Source organism: Brachyhypopomus gauderio, chromosome 5 (assembly GCF_052324685.1).
Source record: "Brachyhypopomus gauderio isolate BG-103 chromosome 5, BGAUD_0.2, whole genome shotgun sequence".
In the NCBI taxonomy this organism is placed as follows: Eukaryota; Metazoa; Chordata; class Actinopteri; order Gymnotiformes; family Hypopomidae; genus Brachyhypopomus; species Brachyhypopomus gauderio.
The window spans coordinates 12,477,120-12,490,844 of NC_135215.1; the positions used below are offsets into that span (position 1 = coordinate 12,477,120).

General features: G+C 43.0%; 1 protein-coding gene across 1 annotated transcript in view; it reads left to right on the top strand.

Moving 5' to 3' along the window:
* Positions 1–7,605, top strand: part of cplx1 (complexin 1) — a 34,316-nt gene extending 26,711 nt beyond the window's left edge. Inside the window, exons 4-5 of the mRNA XM_077005761.1 lie at positions 190–365; positions 3,847–7,605. Of these exons, the coding sequence (XP_076861876.1) occupies positions 190–365; positions 3,847–4,044 (374 nt within the window). The 3' untranslated portion in view covers positions 4,045–7,605. The remainder of the gene's footprint in view (positions 1–189; positions 366–3,846) is intronic.
* The last annotated feature ends 6,120 nt before the right edge of the window (positions 7,606–13,725 follow it).

Here is a 13,725-nt window from a genome sequence, read left to right on the forward strand (position 1 = left end):
TGCGACACGTGTGCGACACGTGTGTGACGCGTGTGCGACGGCCAATTCATTTGCCTTATTTTAATTCACCCGGTGCGAATGAGAGCTCACAGCATGCTGTCTTGTAGTGTGTGATTTAGTTGTTGGAAGTCCTTTGATTGATATTTGTTTTTCTTTCTTTCTTTCTTTCTTTCTTTCTTTCTCGCAAAGGGGCGACCAAAGACATGGGCAAAATGTTGGGAGAAAAGGAAGAGAAGGATCCTGATGCCGAGAAGAAGGAGGAGGAGAGACAAGAAGCCCTGCGGCAGCAGGAGGAAGAGAGGAAGGCGAAATATGCAAAAATGGAGGCAGAAAGAGAATCGATCCGACAGGGGATCAGGGATAAGGTAGGGAGCCAAAGCGAGGCGTGGCCAGTCTAGAGGCGTGGTCAGTGTAGAGGCGTGGCCAGTGTATTGTCTGAACTGAAGAATCCCTTAATTAAGGCCATTGCTGAGTCAGCATAGTCATTAAACTATAAAAAATTATATAACCATATCCCTATATACGTTATATGTAATATCTCTATACAATATTCAATTTCAACAAATGAGTTTCGGGGCTGGTGAGCTGGAGTAGTGAGTTCAGGTAAGTACAGAGCAGCTGCTGACTGGTAGTCTGCCTATGGGCTTGGAAGGGCCCTGGGGCTACTGGTTTTGTCCAGAGAAGAGGATAAATGACAGCTCAGCCTGGCCAGGCATTTCATGTGGCGTTAGGGAGAGACTGACTGTGCTTCACTTCCCCTTCTAATACTGCCAACCAGCTGCTTTTTCACTATGGATGAACAGTAAACACAGCCACTTTGACACCCTGAGCCTCCGAGGATTTCAAATTCACTGCAGTACTTCATAAAAGTTTTTTTTTTACAAAAAGCTTTTTACAAATTAATTTATATTATATTATATATATTATATAATTAATAATATAATAATTAATATATATATATAATATTAATATATTATATATATTATATTAATATATAATTAATATATATATTATATTATTATATTATATATATTATTTATATTATATTATATTTTAAAGTTTTATGAGTCATTTTTGTAGCATTAGTGCACATAAATAATTTTGTGTCACTTCTAATCGATCTTGAAAAGCTCAGTGCTGTTTTCACACTGTAGACTGTATATGATGGACGAAGAACATGCAGATAAGAAAATACGGAAGCAAAGGAGTAGATCTCCAACTGAAGGGTTCAACACAATAACCCCTAGGAGGTGTGGCTACTGATGCCCAACACACAAAACAGGAGGGAAGCGTGGACAAAACATGACCAGTGACACAACATAAACGCAAGGGGCAGCACCATGACACTGTAGTAACAATAACCTTCAAAGGTTTCTGCCATTTTATCATTTGTGTGTCTGTTTGGTCTGGACTTGTAAAGCAAATATGTGTATGTGTATAGAACTATGTCTATCTTAGTCAAGATATCTTAGTCAACATAATGTTTTGTAATTTTTTAGTAAATATAGAGTAATTTTTTATATTAGTAATGGAGTTTGAAACTGACCCAGCAAGACATATTAATGTAACTTACCATCATAAGCTATGTGATGGATTTTAGCAGTTAACAGAAGTTGTGCATGGAACCACAAAATGGTGGCTCCTATTGTCAGCTAGCTGGGCTTGATTAGGACAGATGAATTTCTGTGCAAATCCAAGTGGTACACGCATCAGGAGGCTAAAGAAAAGCAGAGCTTTTTACCCCTAAGTCTTCACCCCATGGGTCTCATTTACCACAAGGACTGCGACTGCATGTCTATGTGACGTAACTGGAACGTGAGTGGAATACTGAGGCTGAACTTTGTGTGCCAGCCCCTCCCCCTTCCCTTATTGGCTTTTGTCAATGCATGTCAAAGCATGGTCCCACCCCTCTGTACTACATAGCAGCAAGTCTTAGAGTGTGGCTTGGGCTAAGATGGCATTGCCAGTAGACAAGCAAGGTGACTAGAAGGGTGACTAGCAGGGTGACTAACAGGGTGACCAACAGGGTGACTGGCACGGTGATTAGCAAGGTGACCAACAGTGTGACCAGCAGTGTGACCAACAAGGTGACTAGCAGGGTGACCAACAGGGTAATTAGCAGGGTGACCAACAAGGTAACTGACAGGGTGACTAGCAGGGTGAACAGCGAGGGTGACTAGAAGGGTGACCAGCAGGGTAACTAACAGGGTGACTAGAAGGGTGACTGCTGCTGAGACCCTGAGCACATCTGGTACCTTTTGTGGTCGGCAGCGGCAGAATTATCTCTATTTTAATCAATTCAGGGGCAGTGAGTTACATTTTTGTGTCACTGGAGAGTCATAGATTTATTTTCCACTCCAGCGCAGTGGATTCAGACATCAATCAGGAAAGACAGTGTAGTCCCCTGCTATTTTCCACACACACACACACACACACACACACACACACACACACACACACACACACACACACACACACACACACACACACACACACCTCATCATGTTGTTATTCACTAGCAAGGTTACAGGATACAGGGCCATTATCTGTTAGTCCATTTCACCAGTCACTGAGGGAGCTGGTGGTCAGTATTATGTGGTTCTCCTCAGTGTTTCCTAACACTGCACTTCTACTACAATTCTATACTTATAAATCAACACAAACTAAAAGAAAATAATGTTTTAGTATGTTTTTCTGCCTAATCACTGTTCAGATGTGATTCTGTCTACACATTCTGAATTACAAACATGGGGCAACATGAAATCATACAAGCAAAAATATATGACTGAGCTTTTGAGCCACACTCCTAGGACAAACCAAAAAAACAAAGAACTGTTTTTGTCATAGCCTATATGCACTTTTAGAATGGGATCACCTCTACCAACATCAGCATCAGTGTATCAAATTTCATTGTAAATGCACAATTGCATATAATATGAACCATGGCGAGCTGAGGCTGAGTGGTAACTGTGAGGACAGTGGAGCGTTCAGGCAGTGTGGCCAGATGGCCCAGCGCCACACAAGGGGTGTGAGAGTAGCCCTGTGCCAGTTCAGAGAGGCAGGTTGTTTCAGCCCTGCTGCAAGTCCATGCTGTGAAACTGTTTCCAAGGCTAACCCCACCTGAGATCTCTGAGACACGTTCAATATATAATCAGCAGAGTATTGTCCAAACTCTCTTAAAGGCTCAAGCTGTTTTCACACATTTTGCCTTCATTTCCATCTTTTCCTTGCTCACTTCATAACTGCTCTGTAACCTTATTTCATAGGTTCCAGGTGTAATGTAATGAATTCTTTGCTGTAGGGTCAGGTCACTAGACATAACGTTCATATCTGGTTCTGGTAAGACTCTTTGAGTCAAATCACATGTGTCTGGACAATCTTTAGGACACACAGTGGGGTCCCAACTGTGAATGCCAGTTAATTGCTAGACTAAGGTATTCATTTAGTTCTATTGTGGATCTCCATAGAAAATTATTTTAGCAAAAATTGGAATAAACATGATCTATGAGTGACTAATCTGCCTAGCATTATGTTATTAGTTGAAAGTCTACAAACATATTAGTATTCTATGCCTTAAAAGAACAGACTGACCAAGCTAAATTAAATGTACATAGTTCTGTCAGCAGTCCAAAGGACAGATGGTTGCTCATGCATCAAGTTGAGCAGATCTGGCAAACCCAACTTATATGCACAAAAAAGGCTTCTGAAGCAAAAAACAAAAAACAAGGTAAATGGATTTTGTGGTAAATCCAAGTTCACAGTATGAAGAGGAAGAACCCTGGGTGAGTGTGTTTGTTCTAGAATGGCAGAAACGAATGAAGACTGACATGTGCTGTCATGTTGTAGTATGGAATAAAGAAGAAGGAGGAGAAGGAGGCAGAAGCCCAGGCAGCCATGGAGCAGGCGTCCGAGGGCAGCCTTACCCGCCCAAAGAAAGCCGTGCCAGCCGGCTGCGGGGACGAGGAGGAGGAGGAGGAGAGCATCGTAGACACCGTCATGAAGTTCCTCCCAGGTCCACTTTTTGACATGTTCAATAAAAAGTAACAGTGTCCAGGATATGTTGATATTAATCCTGTCATAACTGTCATCACATCCACCAGCCCCAACCCTTTTTCTTACATGCTCCAAATTCTCTGGACTCAGTCAGTGTGCCATAGTGTTTGCCTTTAACTTGGAGTTGTTGCTATGTATGTGATATTTTTTGATGAAAAGAATGAAGGATACCTGACTTGTGCACAAAAAATGTAACGATACACATACATATTTCTCAAGTTAAAGATAAATGTAATACCAGGTTCCCCCTGAGTCCAGGCAATGGAACAACACCACAAGCACCAACTATTTTGTTTGTAAATAGCCTATAAAAAAGACTATATATGATTACCAGAATATATATATGTATACACAATGACTAAGAGTAAAAGCCATAATTTTAACTCGGAGAATGTTCTCCAAACCATATCGTATTTTTGATTAAAGTTTGTTGTTCTGTTATGGATATTATCAATAAATTCATGTGGTATAAATGTATATACACAACAGTTTATATATTAATTTGATATCTCTTCTGTGAACCAGTATGACACCATAATATCATAATATCATATAATTCATTGCATTTAATTGTATCAAATAGTTCTAATTGGAAGTTCTGTAAAAATGGAGGTGAGTGAAAACCATTAGTGAATTTTTTTAAAGCATGAAAATAATATTTTGTGAATGTATGCTATGGCATTTACTTTGACTATTTTAGATGAAATACATTGATATTTAAGGCAATAACTGTGTTTTTTGATTTTGTTGACTCATGTAAGACCTGTTTTGAAAGTTCTTCCTTCAGAATTGACATCCCTCATAACTAACATCATTGTACTAGCCAGTATCAGAATAGCTCTGACTTCTGACTGTAGAATGCAAGTGTGACCTTGAGCACATACTACTACAATTGGATCAATAGGGCTATATATATATATATATATATATATATATATATATATATATATATATATATATATATATATATATATTCTTCATCTTCATTGTTGTACAGTAAATATAGAAATTCAGTGTTTACATATTTGTTTCTAACCACAACTCAGTTGTGTATACATGTTACACGTTAAGTGAACAAGTGAACAGACAGTGACAACGGTGCAATATTTGTTTTTGAATGAAGATGTCCTGTGTCAGTTGGTTAATTAAGGGAATGCAATCCCAGATCAGCAATAACAGACAATCTTCATCGTTATGTATTCAAGCTTATTAATTGATTAATTAGAGAGTGTTAGTGTGCAGATGCCGTGTTGTCTTCCTAGTGCCAGTCAAGCACTTGAGATAAGGTTTAATGAAAGCGCATTGTGCAGAGGGATGTAGGGAGTGGAGAAAATTGTTTTGTGTGTGGGTGGGACTCTCAGAAGCCGTTGGCCCCTCCAGGGGAGTGAGCTGCTTTAGGCTCCCTGAGCCTCGCTCCATGAAGGCGCCATTACAGCTTTTGCTTTTATGAATGCCTGCTTCTTTGTTTACTTTAGTTGCTGTTGTCGGTGTTTTTTTATTGTTGTTGTTGTTTGTTGTTGTGGTGATTGCTTGACCAAGAAGCAAAGCAGCATGTGTGAATTCCTCAGCTATGAGAGATTATCAGATTCGACGTAGAGGACTAACCATGATTGGGAAGCCTGATTTCTCTTAGCGTTGTTGATCTGCTCGGTGACGTTGTATAAAGTTTGGCTTCGTGCTCACATTCATAATCAAAGTACGGTAGCTAATTTTATTGGATCTACAGACAAGCAGAAATCAGTACTAGCTATAGTCTATATTCAGGTGAAATCATATAGGCCAATTTTCCTGAGCTGAAAATACATAACATGTGACTCTGAGACTAAAGTAATGTAGTTAGCTGTCAGCTGCCATTGGAGTGCTCTCAACATTCCAGATATTCCAAACATTCCATCTGGCCCTTGCTGGTTTCCCAGAGTTGTTTAATTGATATTCACCTGTAGAAGCTTTTTGTGCATTTAAATGAAAGCTCAATTACAGTGTCTCTATGAAATATTGTAATAGTCTGTGGCTTCACCATTAGAACCCCGAGTTGAATGACATGGTGTATTGTAGCACAGACGGTGTAATCTCTATAGTTATCTGTCCTGCCATTTACCCCTCAGAGTAATGATTTAAATATATAGGCTATTGCTGGGTTCGCCGTTTTGCAGCTTGATTATAATGTTGCAAATACTATCCTGTTGCTAAGTTGCTTAAACAGTGGAATTGCTATTTAGATTAGCTGTCAATCGTTCTTAAGGTGTATTTTCAGATCTTACTGCCACCGAAATCATTAGTCCAATGTTTTTAGATCACATTTGTTATTCCAGCATTCTTGTAAACTATCAGTTATGTAAATGAAGTGTTGTGTGCTGGATCATAGGGGACATTATAAAAACTTTAGCAAGTTCATACTTTCAACATTTTGAGAGATTTTCATACCAAGAAGTATGAATGACTTAGCTAAAATTAAGCCTCCCATTAACATTAATAACATCATAGATTGAAGCCACATCTAGACCACAAATACTGTAATTACTAATATTTTTATATGTGTATAAACTGCCTTCAGCTTCAGTTACTGTTGCTGCTTACATATTGTGGCCTATGTGATGGTGACTAATTTGTTAGCAAGACTGCCCAAAATCTCCATTCATTCGATCATTCACACTGTCCATCTCATCAGCTATATTTTCTTAAACCAAAGAATGGTCCTGTTTGTTATAGAACTTATGACTCTTCTACTTTTCCATATAGTTTCCTTTGTGTTTTTTTTGTATTTTCTAAATTATTTCTTACATCATTTTAGCAGGTGGTATAGTTTAAATTTTTCTTCCGGTATTGTGCGATATCATTAAGTTCTTGTGTTTGATTTCATTCCCAAGTCCAAAAACTGAAGCTAAGCTGCCATCCAGAATCTAACTTTTTTTTTGACATCCTAGATATTGACCAATGAAGTCATGAAGAACGTATTACTTTGTGGCATGTTCCAAATACATAGAATGTTTTGTGAAATCTACTTTACGTCAAATAATTTAAAAAAAAGCACTCAGTAATTTCTCTAATCCTCACTTTTCAGAGTGGCCATTAATTTTCACACCTAACGTTGAACGTCCTGTCTGAGAGAACACTAAGACCTGTGTGTTCCTGTGCCCTGAATGTACACGTGTGTGCTGTTCTTTACTCTGTCCTCTCTTTGGTCTGCTATAAATTATACTTGCTGTGGATTTTATGTCTGTAACTACCTGTTCGTGTCTTTCTGGTGGTTGTATTTTTGAGAAGTATGTTCCTCCTTATATTCTTTTGTAACTGTGCAAAATATTCTTGTCACTCTTCCTCCTCTCTCCTTTCCCTCTCTATCTCTTTGTTGAAAACTGTATGCATGCTTATGGTGTGTGCCGTAGGCCAGGTTGTAAAAGATACTTTTGTGTGTCTTGTGTGTTTCTGATCACTCCACCTGTTAGCCCTCTGCCTCCCCACTGCATGCCCATTTTAGAATGATTTTAGATTGTAACCTTCCTGCTAAAATGGAATCACCGCACACTGAGAATAAAGTGATTTCATAGAATGGTTCATGGTCCTGTGTTTCTGCTCTGCAGCTACAGCAGAGCATTATGCACACGAGGTTTCTTGAGAGCAGAAGCCCCCGGCCCACTGCAGCACACGGCCCGGTACAGCACACGACCACCTGCAGCACACGGCCCGGTGCAGCACATGACCACCTGCAGCACACGACCCACTGCAGCACACGACCCACTGCAGCACACGACCCACTGCAGCACACGGCCCGGTGCAGCACACGACCACCTGCAGCACACGACCCACTGCAGCACACGGCCCACTGCAGCACACGGCCCGGTGCAGCACACGACCACCTGCAGCACACGACCCACTGCAGCACACGGCCCACTGCAGCACACGGCCCACTGCAGCACACGGCCCGCTGCAGCACACGACCCACTGCAGCACACGACCACCTGCAGCACACGACCCACTGCAGCACACGACCCACTGCAGCACACGGCCCACTGCAGCACACGGCCCGCTGCAGCACACGACCCACTGCAGCACACGACCCGCTGCAGCACACGGCCCACTGCAGCACACGGCCCACTGCAGCACACGACCACCTGCAGCACACGACCACCTGCAGCACACAACCCACTGCAGCACACGACCCACTGCAGCACACGACCCACTGCAGCACACGGCCCACTGCAGCACACGGCCCGCTGCAGCACACGACCCACTGCAGCACACAACCCACTGCAGCACACGACCCACTGCAGCACACGGCCCACTGCAGCACACGACCACCTGCAGCACACGACCCACTGCAGCACACGACCCGGTGCAGCACACGACCCACTGCAGCACACGGCCCACTGCAGCACACGACCCACTGCAGCACACGGCCCGCTGCAGCACACGACCCGCTGCAGCACACGACTCACTGCAGCACACGACCCACTACAGCACACGACCCGCTGCAGCACACGGCCCGCTGCAGCACACGACCCACTGCAGCACACGACCCACTGCAGCACACGACCCACTGCAGCACATGACCACCTGCAGCACACGACCCGCTGCAGCACACGACCCGCTGCAGCACACGGCCCGCTGCAGCACACGGCCCACTGCAGCACACGACCACCTGCAGCACACGACCCACTGCAGCACACGGCCCACTGCAGCACACGACCACCTGTAGCACACGGCCCACTGCAGCACACGGCCCACTGCAGCACACGACCTGGTGCAGCACACGACCACCTGCAGCACACGGCCCACCTGCAGCACACGGCCCACTGCAGCACACAACCCACTGCAGCACATGACCACCTGCAGCACACGGCCTGGTGCCTGTCTGCTCTCTGCTGCCGACATCAGCTGCGCACTCAGATTCCAGAGAGTCACGGTGCTGCGTGTGGAAACAGGCCCTAGTGTAGAAATGCAGTGTTGTTTGTTTTTACAGCTTTTCCCACCAGCTGGACAGACATTTTTCAGTTATGCCTGGTTGTTCTACATTTTCGCATCTTTTTGCAACAAATGTGACATTGGTTCAATAAATGTGAAAAGGGCTGTGAACAGAATGTACCGTGTTATTCAAATGATGATTGGATCATCTTGTCCGAAAGATTAAACTGGTAATCATGTTACAAATAGAGTGTCAGGAAGAGCTTCAAAGAAATGCAAATAATGAGGCTCTTTAACCAAAGTCTGTTTGTCATATCCATGGTTCAGCTGCTGCCGTCAACCACCTTGTACATCAAAGGCCCTATTTAATGAAAGGATGAAGGACTGCCTTTTCAGAATCAAGGCCATCAATGATTTCAGAATTTTGGCAAAGGACTTTGACATTTAACCTTGAATTAACCTATTGTGTTGATGCAGTCTGAATATTTTCCTATTACCATAAACTTCTCAACGAACAGGGTGTGTATAGTATAGAAACATACCCCTCACTACAGTCATGGCCTACACCAAGTTGAGAAAGTGGTGCGTTGTCTGAATATTTTATTACCACACACAGAAAGGATTATATTGAAATATTTGCCCACATTATGGCTGAATGCATTTTATTGACCATCCTTTGAAAAAAACCTTCAAATCAAAGACAAATAACAGGAAGCAACAGGAAACAAAGCAAATATCAGCATCTGGTCTCTGTACATTCTCTGTACATTTACATATTAATTTATAAATACAAATTCGATTAAAAAATCCCACAAAGTAGTAAAAACAAACAGTTCAGACAGAGCAGCAGAAAGCCGTGCTGAGCTTAGCTTTGCTTTGTGGGAAGCAAACACAGCGTCTGCTTCTCTGGTGCGGGCCACTGCTCCTGGTCTCAGAGCTCTAATGAAAGTAAATAGCTGCGGAAAACCGCCGGCCGCTTGGCTGCGCATGAAGCGGCGTTGTGATGAAAGCGCAGGGGTGGACCTCCTGTGACTGCGAAGCTCACACGCGAGCAACGCTCTCGCAAAACAGCAGCGCTCCACAACCCGACGCGTAATGGCGGGCGTCCCCTTACCACTCCGGCTGGTGCATCTCTGCTGCAGTTGTATGTCACAGCCTAGCGGCAGCAGAGCAACGAGAGGGAAGAAGGGGAAAAATCAATTCCATTAGCATCAGGACACAGGGGTGGGCCTTTCACGCCGCCTCCTCCTGCTCACCGAGCACCGTTCTGTCGGTGGGAGAGATGGATTTCTACTGGGGTCCCGCAGACATGCAGAGTCAATGTCAATTAAATGTCCTCCACAGAGTGCCTGTGCTGGTCTACAGAGGAACCGCATGTGCTTCAATGAGGGGATGGAGCAGGATTTATCGTTAGATATACACATTAATCATCCACGCTTGGGATGGAGGTCTCTACCTGGCTCTGAATTTGGCAGCTCTGCCAACAGGAAGGGAATAAGGCAGTGGACATGTGTAAAAAAGAGCATGGGTGCCTACAGAGTACAGGGCAGGATCAATAGGCAACCATCTCTATGAGGTGATGAATGCAGTTATATTTTATGGAGATGAAACTGGAGGTCTGTAGACATCTTTGTGGGGATCTTAAAAATCATATTGTGAGCAACAGAAATAATAACAATATTACCACTACCACCATTAGTAGTACTACTATTACTACAACCACAAAATCTACTACTACTACTACTAATAATAATAATAGTAGTAATAATAATAATGGGTACACACTGCAGTATCATGCTTATATGTGCAAAGTGTCCTGCTATATTCTCAGTGGTGTATAAACGTGAACGTCATACATGCACACACACTCAAAAAATATGTTTTGCATTTAATATGTAAATTATGTAATGGAATACTGCATATTGGAGAGTGGGGTGGGGGAGGGGGGGTTCTATCTCACAGCTATCAAAGAAGCATAGCAGTGACTGGACATGGAGGGGCGGAGGGTGGGATTGGGCTGTGGGAATGAGTATCATCCTCTCAGTTTGATGGATATCACATGGCCCGGGGAGACGTGACTGACAACTGCACTGACACATGAGGGGGAGAGAGCAGCAGCCCCAGACGGAGCAGTAATGGGAGGAGTTAATGAAGGTGGAGCACTTAGAGACCTACAGCTATTAAGTACAGGGGTAGGGGGTGAGCACTCTTTCTCCTTCCTACACACACACATGCACATACAATCTCCTTCTGATGGGGCACTGACACATATCAGTGAAATTATGGGCCATTTAATTTCAGGGGCCACCCCTGGAGGACTTCTCCATTTCAGCAAGTTAAAAAGAGAGGCCAAGGAAGATTGAAAAAATCCCATTTGAGAGATCTTATGACCTCAATTAGTAAGCCTGAATCCTCAGTGACTGGTGATACTGGCCAGCAATGTAAAAACAGCTATGGTGCAACCATATGTCAGTGAGATCTAACCAAAAACGTGTGGAGCTATCGAGAGAGATCCATTCTGCAAACCTGACACTGTTCTGATGGCATACGGCTAATGAGGAAAGAGTAATGAAGAGAGTACTTCCATTCCTATACTCTGCATGAGCTAAGTGTCAAATCCATACATTTGACACACAGCTCCCCAGGGCCTGGAGAATCCTGTATCTGTATAGTACTTACCAATGACATTCATTATTTTCAGCTTGGTGTACTAGAATAACATTAAAACATTGATCATACTACCACTTTTGTATACAGATGCATACACACACATTACCGGTTCTGTAGCTTAAGCGCACTGTGCTAAACATACATCCACATAGCGCCTCTAGCCATTAAACGTAGCAAAGCAAAATTTTGCAGCCCATTTTCTCTGAGTAAATTCACCCACCCCACCCCCACACCCCTTCAAAGTGCAGTTCTCTGGATTAAGCTCTGCTGAGCTGCAAAATTGAACTGCCAGCCATCTATAGAAATTTGATAACTGAGGCTAACTCCATGAACCTGACATCTGAATCTCTCTCCTCCCCTCCCTCTCTCCCACTTGCCATCTCTCTCTGTCTGAGAGGCCACTCTGAAGCATAGCGTAGAGTAAATCAGCATTTCATGGTTATTAAGATCGACGCATACATGAAGAAAGGGGTAGACAAGCGCGCTGCAGAGCTCTGCTGGAGTTGGAGGGCTCAGATGCCATCCCAGAGGAGCTCTTTGATATCTTATTATTATCCAACTGATTGATGAAACATCTGGGCCACTCGACTCAAGATCTCAAAGGCCACCTCAACCGCCCACGCGTACCTGAACCCTCAGCCGTTTCTCCAGCCATATCAGTATACTAATTACATACTGTGGAGCGCCTAATTGCCTTAGATTGAATATAAGATGCTCATCTATCTTAAAGTCTAATGTCTGAACTAGATTTATGTGCACAGGCAGAATGAGCTCAAAGTAAGTGAGTTGCTTTGAAATTAAAATTCTCAGCTGGTTTGTGAGTTCTGTATTGACTGGGTTAGCAATTCTTTTGTGGCGAGGAAAAACTGGCATCATTAGGAACTCTGAACCCTTTCTTGTGGAGGTCTGTGGAGCACTGCACTACAAATAACCGCTGTGGGGCAAGAATCACTATGCTGGAAATGAAAGGCAGAGTGCGAATGAAAGCATGTTGATTTGGATACACTCACACATATACTTTACATTCAAGTAGGCCTATAGCTTCATTTTATTGTGGAACAAAATGCCATAAGCCTCTTTACAGAGTAATGCACTTAAGGCATTTTTCCCCCAGACACAGACTAAGAGTAGACCTAGATTATGAGGCTTTTTAAAACATATAACTACTGTAAGAGTAATTTGAGACAAGACCATGTTTCATCTATGTCTAGAGACTCATGCATTAGAGTGATTGGGTGATTCTATAAATGATGAGAAGAACAGTGTATGGACCCAGGGGACAGATGGTGATTGGTATGGATTAACTACATGAACCACACAGAACCACAGCAAAGGACGCAGCAGGTCTTTACAGTCCCAGTCCCCACCAAATAAATTATCTTAAAAAATGTACCTAAATGAAATTTGTTTCTAAGTCAAATGTAAATAAAGTGTAGATTTTTTTTGCCAGAAAAGTCACTAAAGTTTGAATTCCTACTCCACAAGTTTGAACTTCAACTTTCAGTCCTTCAGCAACACGGAGCTCAGTATACGTGGGGAAGCCCCTCGGCTGGCTACTTCATGACAGTGGTTAAGAAAATACCAGCTGTGCAAAGCTGCCTTCAAGGGTGACCAATTTGTGGAATCTTAAATCAATACCTTTTGGTCACTGCATTTTTCCATATGTGTTTCTTCACATCTATTATTGTTTTCAAAAAAGTAAGGACAAAGAAAAGGTAGGTCGGTACACTTTTTCACTGCCATTATATAAGAAAAAGTTCAATGACACCAGTCAGGAAGAACAGTGCCACAGCTTGACAAGCAGAGGGTAAAGGGAGCAATAACAAGCAGTCTTGCCACATGAGAGGGTACTACACATCAGAGGACACTACACATCAGAGCGTATACACAGAGGACACAGAGCACAGCTATGAGAGACGATGTGGAGGCACTTGCTTCATAAGAATTAGAAACAGATATAAAACCACCGAGAGCTCTCTTGGTTTTCTCAATGCAGATTGCACTTATTCCTCATAAATGGGATGTTTCATAAAGAACCTCATTACTCGCAGTCTCATTTAGTCCACACCCAGATTTTTTTCTGCATGGAAAACCTCAGAG